Here is a 12,675-nt window from a genome sequence, read left to right on the forward strand (position 1 = left end):
TCTAGCAGTCTTGTCCAAGTATACCTCTCCCTCTTGTGATTTTTGGAGTATTTGCTACTACTAGTCGAAATTTATTGCAGAACTCAGTTAATCTTTCTCCTCTCTCATTCCTACAATCAAGCACAAATCTCCTAACTCTGTCTTTTATTCTTTGTCTACTGTCGTGTTTCAATCCTCCATGATTATAAGATAATTATCTTCCTTTACATACCAAGTTACCTATTTTTGTCATTACATACTTTCTCTGTCTCTACATTTTCTGCTTTTAATATTGGCAGTTATATCTGAACTATTATTGTCAGCATTGGTCTGCTGCTGGTTCTGATGAAAACTACCTTATCCCTAATCTGTTCACAGCAACTCAGTCTTTGCCCTACCTTTCTACTCATAACGAATCCTACTCCAATTAAAGCATTTTCTGCTGTTGTTGATATTATCCTGTACTCATTTGAGCAGCAATCCTTATTTTCTTTGCATTTCACTTCACTTCTGTCAATGGAGAGATCATTATGAATAATTTTTCTATTACAGGCGATTGTAGATAATCATCATGTGTAATGAATGCAGTGGTTTCTATTGCCCTCTGCATCCTCATGCCGTTGATCATTGCTGATTCTTTCGCCTTATAGGAGTAGTTTCCCACCCAAAGGGTAATAAACCCCTTCCCTTCCATTCTCTTTGACAAAGCCATTGACAGAATGGAGTGATTCACTGAACCAGAAGTTGTTGGCTGCCATTGTTGATAATTTTTATTCAGAATTTAAATAGTGACTGGGATCGAACCCACGGACTCAGTGCCTTTCAGTCACTGGTGTATATCACTACCACTAGAGCATGGGTCTTCTCTAAGTGAACACATGCTATAATTGCTAGTTTCCCGTTCTTCAACCCATCTTGCAAGATGAGTCGAAAATTCAGTATAGCTTCAAGTGCTCCTACATTTCTTTTGGGCCCAAACAGATCTTACTGCAGGTTGGCTTCTATCAGTTTTTTTCATTCTTCTGTGAATAATTTGTATTGGCGTTTGCAACCACGAGTTACTATATTGATAGTTTGGTACAGGGTAACATTCACAGCTGCCGGCAGCCACTTTATTTGGTACTGCGATTATTACATTCTTCTCGATGTCTGGGGATATTTCACCTGTCTCATTTACGCTGCATACTTGATGGAACAGCTTCATTGCAGCTCGTTTGCCCAAGCATGATATAACACCATGAAATCGGCCAGTAATTTGTGACAACCCCATATTTCTCCCCAGTTGCAGCAGTGGTAGCCATGTTACGGCGGGTGTACAATGCACTGCGTAATGCGGATGAACCATCACGTTATATGGAGTTCAACATCCTGATGGTGCGGTTCATGGGCGTGCTGGTGAACCGTGGCATGCCTGGAGCGCTGTTGACATGGTCGCTGCTCGCGCTGCTTCTCAGCCAGGGGCTGGCCGGTGTGCTCGACCTGTACGAAAACCACAGTGACATCGCTGACATCACTGCGAACCTTCCTGTCACCACCATTGTCTTCAGCTCTGCCTACCGCCTCTTCTTCTTCACCCTACACCGCGATCGCTACCAGGCCATCGTAGACACCGTTGGGGAGCGGTTTGTCGCCTCTTCCAGCAGCATCAACATGGCTCCCTGGCTACGACGCTCCAGGTTGGTGTGCCCAACGTCTGCTCATTGACTGTTTAATGTCTTGTTTCAGTTACAGGTTTGCAGAGAATGTATGTAGAACTAGACGACACTGTCATAATTAGAATACCTATAGGAATTTTAGCCAACAGTTCAAGCAGCCATCGCTAGTCAGCACAGCAGTCGCCAAAAATTTCGAGTATACGGTGGCAGGAAATTAAAAAATTCAAGATGGCGTTGGCAGTAAATTCGAAAATGCAAGATGGCAAGGGTGGAAATACAAAAGCTGCAAGATGGCCCAGTGGCTGAATTGTGCTAGTGGGAAATAAAAAATATCCAATATGGAAAAAGTAGCCCACTTGTGCTAGCAACCATTACGGATCCATGATCAAAAGAATCCAGATAGACTGAATTTTGTGTCATGTTGAAAAGTATCTGAATAAAAAAATATGTAAAGGTTGTATTAAAGGATTTCCACATGCATAGCATTTATCAGAAATACATAAGCATCGTCTGGATTTCGTAAAATGTCGCCATGTTCAAAAGTATCTGAACAACCTTGGGAAAGATGTTTCAATGTGTCTGAACAGTCTGAACTGTGTAAACTGGTGTAATGTTCAAATGTATCCACACCACATGAAATATTGATCAAACACTCGCACAAAACGCACACACACACACACACACACACACACACACACACACACACACAATTGGCATGTCAATTGTCACAATGTTAATTCCACATCTAAAATCGCTGTCAAAATACATAAAGAGTATAACTCACAGTATTTTCACCTCGAAAATGTATGTCAATAAAAGCCGCCAACACACATAATGTTTATACCAAGCGTCATGAGATTATTACCAAATCTCAGCTGACCCCTAAAACATAACTCTGGACTCCTAAATTATGTGCCACAATGTCATTTTCATATCTAAATGGTCTGTAACATTTGTCAAAATACGTAAAGGTATTGGCATTCGAACTTAGATTACTGGCAATACAAAGACAGAAATTTTATCATCTAATATTTTTAGATACTTTTCAGTTTTATATTACTAAGCACTCTTTTAGGGGAAAAGATGGTAATGCATGATGGTCTACACTACAGAAATGTAATCGATGTTATTGAATGCCTAATACAGCTTTTTTATTAGTCTAAGTCTCAGGCCTACTTGAAGTTACATTGAAGCGCCAAAGAAACTGATATAGGCAGGCACATTCAAATACAGAGATATGTAAACAGGCAGAATTTGGCACTGCAGTCGGCATATGGCACCACCTATATGAGACAACAAGTGTCTGGCGCAGTTGTTAGATCGGCTACTGTGCTACAATTGCACGCTATCAAGATTTAAGTGAGGTTGAACGTGGTGTTATACTCGGTGCAAGGGCGATGGCACACAGCATCCCCGAGGTAGTGACGAAATGGGGATTTTCCCATATGACCATTCCACGAGTGTACCGTGAATATTAGGAATCCGGTAAAACATTAAATCACTGACGTCGATGCAGCTGGAAAAAGATCCTGCAAGAATGGGACCAACGACGACTGAACAGAATTGTTCAGTGTGACAGAAATGAAATCCTTCCGCAAATTGCTCCAGATTTCAATGATGGGCCATCAACAAATGTCAGCGTGTGAACAATTCAACGAAACATCATCAATATGGGCTTTCAGAACCGAAGACCCACTCATGTATCCTTGATAAATGCATGACACAAAGCTTTACATCACACCTGGGCCCGTCAACACCGACATTGGACTGTTGGTGACTGCAAACATGTTGCCTGGTCATAAGATTCTTGTTTTAAATTGTATTGAGCAGATGGATGTATACGGGTATGGAGACAACCTCATGAATCTGTGGGCCCTGCATATCAGCAGGAGACTGTTCAAACTGGTGGAGGTTCTGTAATGGTGTTGGGTGCGTGCAGTCGGAATGATATGGGACCCCTGATACGTCTAGATACAACTGTTGCAGGTAACACGTATGCAAGCATCCCGTCTGATCACCTGCATTCATTCATATACACTACTGACCATTAAAATTGCTACACCAAGAAGAAATGCAGATCATAAACAGGTATTGATTGGATTGATATATTATACTAGAACTGACATGTGATTACATTTTCACGCAATTTGGGTGCATAGATCCTAAGAAATCAATACCCAGAACAACCACCTCTGGCCGAAATAATGGCCTTGATACGCCTGAGCATTGAGTCAAACAGAGCTTGGATGGGTTATACAGGTACAGCTGCCCATGCAGCTTCAACACGATACTGCAGTTCATCAAGAGTAGTGACTGGCATATTGTGATGAGCCAGTTGCTCGGTCACCATTGACCAGACGTTTTCAATTGGTGAGAGATCTGGAGAATGTGCTGGCCAGGGCAGCAGTCGAACATTTTCTGTATCCAGAAAGGCCTGTACAGGACTTGCAACATGCGGTCGTGCATTATCCTGCTGAAATGTAGGGTTTCACAGGGATTGAGTGAAGGGTAGAGCCACGGGTTGTAACACATCTGAAATGTAACTTCCACTGTTCAAAGTGCCGTCAATGTGAACAAGAGGTGGCAGAGACGTGTAACCAATGGCACCTGATACCATCAAGCTGGGTGATATGCCAGTATGGCGATGACGAATACACGCTTCCAATGTGCGTTCACCGCGATGTCGCCAAACACGGATGCGAACATCATGATGCTGTAAACAGAACCTGGATTCATCCGATAAAATGACATTTTGCCATTCGTACACCCAGGTTCGTCGTTGAGTACACCATCGCAGGCGCTCCTGTCTACGATGCAGCATCAAGGGTAACCCCAGCTATGGTCTCCGAGCTGGTAGTCCATGCTGCTGCAAACGTTCGTGCAGATGGTTGTTGTCTTGCGCGCGTCCCCATCTGTTGACTCAGGGATCGAGACATGTCTGCACGACCCATTACAGCCATGCGAATAATATGCTTGTCATCTCGACTGCTAGTGATACGAGGCTGTTGGGATCCAGCAGGGCGTTCCGTATTACCCCCCTGAACTCACCGATTCCATATTCTGCTAACAGTCATTGGATCTCGACCAACGCGAGCAGCAATGTCGCGATACGATAAACCGCAATCGCGATAGGCTACAAATTCCGACCTTTATCAAAGTCGGAAAAGTGATGGTACGCATTTCTCCTCCTTACACGAGGCATCACAACAACGTTTCACCAGGCAACGCCGGTCAACTGCTGTTTGTGTATGAGAAATCGGTTGGAAACTTTCCTCATGTCAGCACGTTGTAGGTCTCGCCACCGCCTCCAACCTTGTGTGAATGCTTTGAAAAGTTAATCATTTGCATAACTCAGCATCTTCTTCCTGTCGATTAAATTTCGCGTCTGTAGCACGTGATTTCCGTGGTGTACCAATTTTAATGGCCAGTAGTGTACATTGTGCATTCCGACGGACTTGAGCAATTCCAGCAGGACTATGCGATATCCCACACGTCCAGAATTGTTACAAAGTGGATCCAGGAACACTCTTCTGAGTTTAAACACTTCCGCTGGCCACCAAACTCCCCACGCACGAACATTATTGAGCTTAACTAGGATGCATTGCAGTGTGCTGTTCAGAAGAGATCTCTTACGGATTTATGGACAGCCCTGCAGTGTCGATTGCCTGCAGTACTACTTCAGACATTATCCGAGTTCATGCCACGCCGTATTGTGGCACTTTTATGTGCTCGTGGGGGCCCTACACGGTATTAGGCAGGTGTACCAATTTCTTTGGCTTTCCAGTGTATTTTCTACTAGCGTTTCAAAAACAAACATGCGAGGATCTGCCAAAAAATAATGCCTCCTATTTTTTACTGCATAAATAATTTTTTTTCAGTGAAAAATTTGAGTTTGGAGCTAGTCTGCAAAGCTTGTTCTCTTATCTACTGCAGTAGTAACTTTCTGCATCAACATAGGGCAGTACTGCAGTCGTTTACAAAATGGCCGATATCGATATTCGTATAAGATAATTTTCTGTGACAGAATTCTTGAATGGGGAAGATGGAACTCCCATTCACATTCATAAAACACTGAAAACTGTGTGTAATGAAGCAACAGCGGGTATCAGGACTGTTAGACAATGGGTTTGCCACTGTATTGAAGCTGAAGGACAAACACCGCAAGCTGACGAAATGCAGAGTATCATAGCAGTGACTTCAGAGAATCCACACAACATTCAGTGAGTCGATGACATCATTTGTGGTGACTACCAGGCGACTGTAGATGACATGTGTCACATTACTCTCCTCAGTAAAGGAAGAAAAACTGCCTCCCACCTCTTGCAGGACTTCTGCTTGGAGAGAGAGGAATTTCTGGAAAAAATTATGACTGAAGACGAAACAAAGAAGAAGAAAGAACTGAAGAAGAATCAACGACTCGATGAAATGCCACCACAGAAGCTCACAGCAGAAGAAACTGTTTGACTGGCAAGGAAAGCGTTGCCTATAATATTCTGCGGTGCAAGGGGTGTGATTATGGCTGATCTGTTGGACTGGGGATACACAGTAAATTGTGTCCAATACATCAGAACCCTCAAACAGGTTAAAGCATTCCTTCAGTGAGTTAGACCAACAAAAGCTGTAGTGGATGTTCTTCTTTTGCATTATAGTGCAAGGCTACACACCAGACATCACACCATGGACTAGTTAGTGAAAATTGGATGGAAATTCTTGTCTGACCTGGTACCATCAGACTTCCAGCTTTTCAGGCAGCTAAAAGAAGCTCGTCACTTTGAAGATGAGGAGACCGTGAAAATATCTATGCACCAGTGACATCAAAAGCAGGTTGCTGTATTTGTGAAAATGGATAGAGATTATACTGAAAAGTCAAAAATTTATCTTCAATGTTGTAGTTTTCAACCTATGTAGCTGTATTTTAAATTTTTGGCCAATTAGAAAGGGAGGCATTACTTTTTAGCTAACCCTTATATTTTGAAGTATGGTGCCAAGGCTATCTAAACAATTTACCTGGATCTAAAAGGTATATCAAAAAATACATCATCAGCAAACACACACACACAACGTTTTTGTCAAATGCCTCATTGTTACAACCATGTCTTCTATAATGCCCAAAACATGCCTGTGGACTCTCAAATTAAGTGCCACAACGCCATTTCCCCATCTAAATTGTCAGTAATGTTTATCAAAATATGTAAAAATAGTGGTATTTTTATCTTAAGCCTACTTGAAGCTATGTTACTGGTAGTACAAAGATCAAACTGTCGTATCTGATTCAGATTTTTTCAGATATTCTTCACTTCACCAAGCACTAACTCTGTGAGCAGGAGGGGGGAGGGGAAGAAGGTAATGCATTATTCTTTACACAGGAAAAATCTGCTCGATGATATGGACTGGCTAATGTAGCTTTCATATTGCTTTTTATCTTGAACTTACCTGTGCTAACATATTTCTCTGCTGACAGATTTTCCGAAACCTTAGCAAAACTAATCGTGCATGTAAGTGCAACTTCATGATGTGGCAAATGTGAAAAGTAAACACAACACAACATGGTCAAAGGCTATCATGGACAAGATGCCATATGGAGAGGAAAGTTTGATGTCTCTAAAATATGATCTTTGCACCAAAGTAAATTATAAACCAAACACATACAGATTTCAAGAACAAAATATACATAGGTTACTTATCATAACATGCCAATATAATTACAGACATCTGGTTCACACGAAAATTCGATTGTTGCACTAAAATAAAATTGTCTCTATTATTTATCAAAGTACATAAATATGTGAAATACATAATACTTGTGGAACAGTTGTCATAACTTAATTGTCCTAACAGATTTTGAAAAATCTACATATGACTTGCATATTGGCACTATTGATGTAATTTACAGGTTAAGCAACACTTCCAAATGAGCTGAGTTTTATTTTCATAACACAGGCCTACTTAAAGGAAATCAAAAATTCCCAATGTTATATATTATAATACATAAATATTTGTTCTATAACATTACATAACACTTGTGGCGCTTTTGCTGATCTAACTTACATCTTGAAATGCACTTGCCAGTGGTAATAGTTTGATTATTATATAATATTTTAAATAAAGAAAAGAACTGCCTTTATAATTTATCAAAACTCAAATGGCACCACTCATCTAACTTAGAGGCTAAAGTACATATGGTGAAGACTGACTTATGCTGTCACACATAGGAAACTACTAGACATTTCGATGAAATAATATGTTGAGCAGTAGTAATTCATATTCATGTAGGTAAGAAACAAACTTTCAACTAATTTTCAAAAGCAGCCAAACATTATAGTGACTCCATTTCAGAGTATTAACTTTATCATGCAGTAAAAAATGTTTGTCACCTTCTGGTGATAATAGTAATTTTTTCTATCACAAAGTGGAGATTGCATGAAACTTAACCCAAACAATGAACATATCACAACAAAATTGTAACAAATTGCCTCATACAATGTCAGCTACAAGATCATGAATAGTATTCTCAATTGGATGTAAGTATCATACATAACTGTAGCAAACTGCTCTGTATGTCATCATATTAGAGCCAAATTGTAACAAATCACCCATTGTTACAACAAAATTTTAACAAACTGCTGTACAAATCGATTTGTTACAGCAAAATAGTAACAAATTGGCACTTTTACAAAACTTTAGTCATATTCTGCTGATAATTCTAAATTACATTATTCCACAACGCAAACTACAATGCTAAGCAGGCAAGGCAGTGATAGCTGACACAAACAAATAGCCATCCAGAGTTTAATTAGTAGACTGACACCATAAGTTGACAGTGTACATAACTTGACAGTGGTAGCCACCTACTGAACCTTAAAACTATGTTGTAACACTAGAAACTAACAGTGTATGTGCCAAAACGTTCCAGTGGCTGTCAGCTAATGGATCTCTGATAGTATTCTAACACCAGAAGCTGATAGTTCAGATACCACAACTTGGCAGTGGGTGTTAGCTATTGGATCATAAAACTATGTTGTAACACCAGAACCTATCATTATATGTGCCTTAGTGTATCTATGGGTGCCACCTACTGAATTACAAATGGAATTTTCAGATAATCACCATCTTTCAACAAAGTTGTTAGAAGTCACCCATGTTACAGAAAAATTGTAACAAACTGTTGCATGCATAATGTATTTGCCATCTTTTGCTGATAATTCTAACTTATGCTATCACAGTGGAGACTACATGACACTCTATCCCATACATCATCTTTTTACAGTAAAATGGTAACAAATTTTCCCTTACATCACCATGTTATAGCAATACTTGTAACACATTAACACATACATTGCTATGTTACAGTAAATTGCCAATAAATATACCACGCTGTAGCAAAATTGTCACAAATTGCCCCATATATCAACATGTTACAAGAAATCTTTAACAGATTACCCAGTGCACCACAAGTGGTTGTCAGTTACTGGGTCTCAGATAGTATTCTAACAGAAGAAGCTGACAGGCTGCATGGGCCATAACCTGACAGTGTCATCTGTTGGATCCCAAATAATACCCCAAGCATTAAGGAATACCTAACAAATCGTTCAGTATACCTTCATTGCTACACAAAACTTCAACAAATTAGTTACATACATCACCATTGTTACACATAATTGTAAAAACTTACCCCACACTTTGCTACACAAGCAGTTTGAGACTTGTTGCAACAAGTTATGTCTTCCTGCAACAGGCACACGCAGTTAGTGAGCAAACTGAGACATGTTTATACCAGAAAATTAAGACTTTTACATAAGAAGCAAAACAATTAGTCAGGTTCATGACATCATGTCTGCAGGTCAGTAGCACATTCATAACATCGCAAGCTGTGTCACCTTTAACATGTCATCTTTATGACATCACATGTGTCACTGTCCTTTTCTCTGTCACATCATAATCAGCACATTATTTTACCAGTCATTAAAATAATTAGCCAATCAGATTGTAGCTACCGTTTTGTATTTTGATGTTGTGTGGTCATGGTCAGTGACCTGGACATGATGTCACTACCACATCACAGCAAACAGGGTGTGACAAGTGACCACACCTGTGATATCATCAATTTGACTAAGTGTTTTGCTTGTTAGAACATCTCTTGACATACTGGCATCGACAAGTCTATAGTGGCTGACTAATCACTTTTGCTTGTGGGAATACATTGCAACTGGCCAGAGCAAGTCTCTTTTTGCTTAGGTGGAAATGCATGGGACAACTGTACAATTTTGGTGTAACAAGTCGATTCAAGAGGAAATTTGTCAAAATTTTGCAATAACAGGGGTAATTAATTCACAAATTCGCCATAACATAGCAATGTATGTGGTACTTTGTTACAATATTTGCTGTAGATGGTGATGTGTAGTGCAATTCGTTTCATTTTCAGTACCTTAACGGTTTACGGTACAATTTAATACAATTTGGTATAACATATCAATGTATGGGACAATTTGTTACACTTTGGGTATAAGGAGACAGTATTTCTGTAGCATATCACTGCATTGGGTAAATTTTTGCAATTTTCCTAAAAGACAATTTTGCTGTAAAATACCAATATATGATGCAGTTTGTTACAATTTTGATGCAACAAGGAAAATTTGCTATAATTTTATGTATCAGTAGTAATATATGGGGGAGTAAATTTCTAAATTTTGCTGTAACATGGCAATGTAATATGGCAGTTTCTTACAATTTTGCACTAATATTTAAATGTATGAGGCATTATGTTACAAGTTTGCTGTAACATGAAGATATAAGGGGCAATTTTGCATAATATTTCTGGAAAATTATGATTATGGAGCAGTTTGTTACAATTTTTGTTAAATGCTGATGTGCAGGCAAAGTGTCATGTAGTCTCCACTGTGGATCAGCATATTTTAGCATTATCAGAAGATGTTAAACATTTGGAACAGAGGGCAATTTGTTACAATTTTGGTACTACATAATGATGCATGGAAAATTCAGTTTTTTGGTAAGATAACGCGATTTGTTACAATTTTGCTGTAACATGGTGATGTAGGGAGTCATTTGTTACAAATTTGTCTGATGCTCATATGTAACCAAGATTACTATTCGCAATCCAGTAGTTCACACTAGCTATCAAAATTTATTACACTTTTTCTGTAGCATAGCCATATGTGCAGCGTTTTGTTACAATGCCATTGGAAATATGCAGAACCACCTCAAAGATGTATAAAGAGGGGACACTTAATATTTCTGGTCTTTAAATAATGGTCGACATGATGCTCTCGGCTGCGCAGAGTACATGTTGCGAATGAGTCTCCCTGAACTAGCTGCTTGCAACATTGAAACTTTTAATTTTATTTGAAATATTTATTCTATTAGAGCTAAGGCAGTATTCATTTAAACAAATAATTTGTATGTTTTTACATTCTGAGAGAAGAATTTGTAACTCATCAAGTTTGTAGCTTAGACTGTTGCAAGTTTTAGAATTTAAGCCATTTATATTCCAGTGAACCAAACAAGAATTTTCGCTTTTTTAATAGTATTAAGCTTATATTTTCATAGTCACTCTTTAGCAGTTTTCTTTTCAGCTAATAGGCATTTTTCTTTTACATTCCCTCCAGTAAATATTAGTTTCCCTTAGTTTTGATGATTTTACAAACATCCATAAAAATTTTGCTGAAGGTAATTAATCCTAGTGTATTTACATACAGTCTATCCTTGGCTAGACCTTCCTTGATCAAGAACTTATTTGAGTTTATAGCACCTAGTCTGTCACAACACTCATTAATTCAGCAATTGATTTGATCAGTATAACTGTCACTCACCGACCCCATGTTTATGATTCTGCTGATCACTATCCTGGAAGCAGGGTAAATTTTTCTAACTGATCGGATTATATTTTATGATTCGTCAATAATTTACTCTTTGCTGTATCCTTGGAAGGAATTAGTTCCAACATGGATGAAAATGGCACTGTAATTTTTGTTCGCTTCTTTTTCGATGTTTTCTCTTGAATTTGTAATATTTTTGAAATAGTTACTGAGCTGATGGGACCTAATTCCTGGGCGGTCTTCAACTTCACCGGTTGGCACTATGACATTTTTCAACATGGAATCGCCAATTATGAGAAATTCGTTTTCAGCTACACTTTTAATATTATGGCATCTTTTGATCTCGAAGTTTTCACTTGACCATTTATTCATAGTATTTATGCCTACTGAGTCTGCAATTTGTTTTGATTCACGTGATGTGAGCAGAGTGCTCGTATTTGTATCCCTCCGAAAATGCTGTAGTTCCTTGTTTGCATCGATCATTTTTTGGGACTTGTTTGAGTCGGAGTTTTATTCATGAATAAGATCCACATATTCATTTTTAGGCGTCAGTACTTCTAATTGTAGTTTCATTGCTTCTGTCTAAATGTTCTATATTCATTTTTCTAAAATTTTGAAATGTGGTAGCCAACAACAAAACATGTCTTAAGACATAAATAATGAAACACAGCTTGTATCACTCCGCATCCACATATTTTCATCGTCTCTGGCGATGTATTTCCTGTAGTCACAGTCTTTTTGGGGCATAAGTTCACTGTTTTTGATTTGTAATGCTAACAAGTCATCCTTGACCGATTCAGTTTCTGCAGCATCTGAATAACAGCACTTCACTTTGGAGATCAACTTTTTCTTCACATAAACAGGTCCATAAACAATCCTGGCAGCGCCATAAGAAATCATCATTTATGAATTTTAGGTTCATTTTTGCACACTTTTCATGTAGCCAGAAGCGACACTTTACACACAGAATCTCTTTTATAACACGTTTCTTACATTGCTTGCACATTGCACTGCTAAACACTTGCTTTTTTCAGAGAGCTGCACTATTACACTCACCTGTCGGCGCCATCTTTTTATAGACACCATAAAAAGTAATTTTTTATAATTTTGCCATAACATATGTATGGAGCGAAGAAACATGTAGTCTAAACTATGCAATACCAGTCGATAGATATTGGGTTTTCTGCCCTACTTTGCCACAAAAATGC

General features: G+C 38.8%; 1 protein-coding gene across 1 annotated transcript in view; it reads left to right on the forward strand.

The window, feature by feature from the left end:
- The first annotated feature begins 1,278 nt into the window (after positions 1–1,278).
- The window catches only part of LOC126095670 (odorant receptor coreceptor-like), a 186,462-nt gene continuing 175,065 nt past the window's right edge, over positions 1,279–12,675 (forward strand). Inside the window, exon 1 of the mRNA XM_049910426.1 lies at positions 1,279–1,655. Within this exon, the coding sequence (XP_049766383.1) occupies positions 1,279–1,655 (377 nt within the window). The remainder of the gene's footprint in view (positions 1,656–12,675) is intronic.

This window comes from Schistocerca cancellata, chromosome 8 (assembly GCF_023864275.1).
Source record: "Schistocerca cancellata isolate TAMUIC-IGC-003103 chromosome 8, iqSchCanc2.1, whole genome shotgun sequence".
Classification (NCBI taxonomy): Eukaryota; Metazoa; Arthropoda; class Insecta; order Orthoptera; family Acrididae; genus Schistocerca; species Schistocerca cancellata.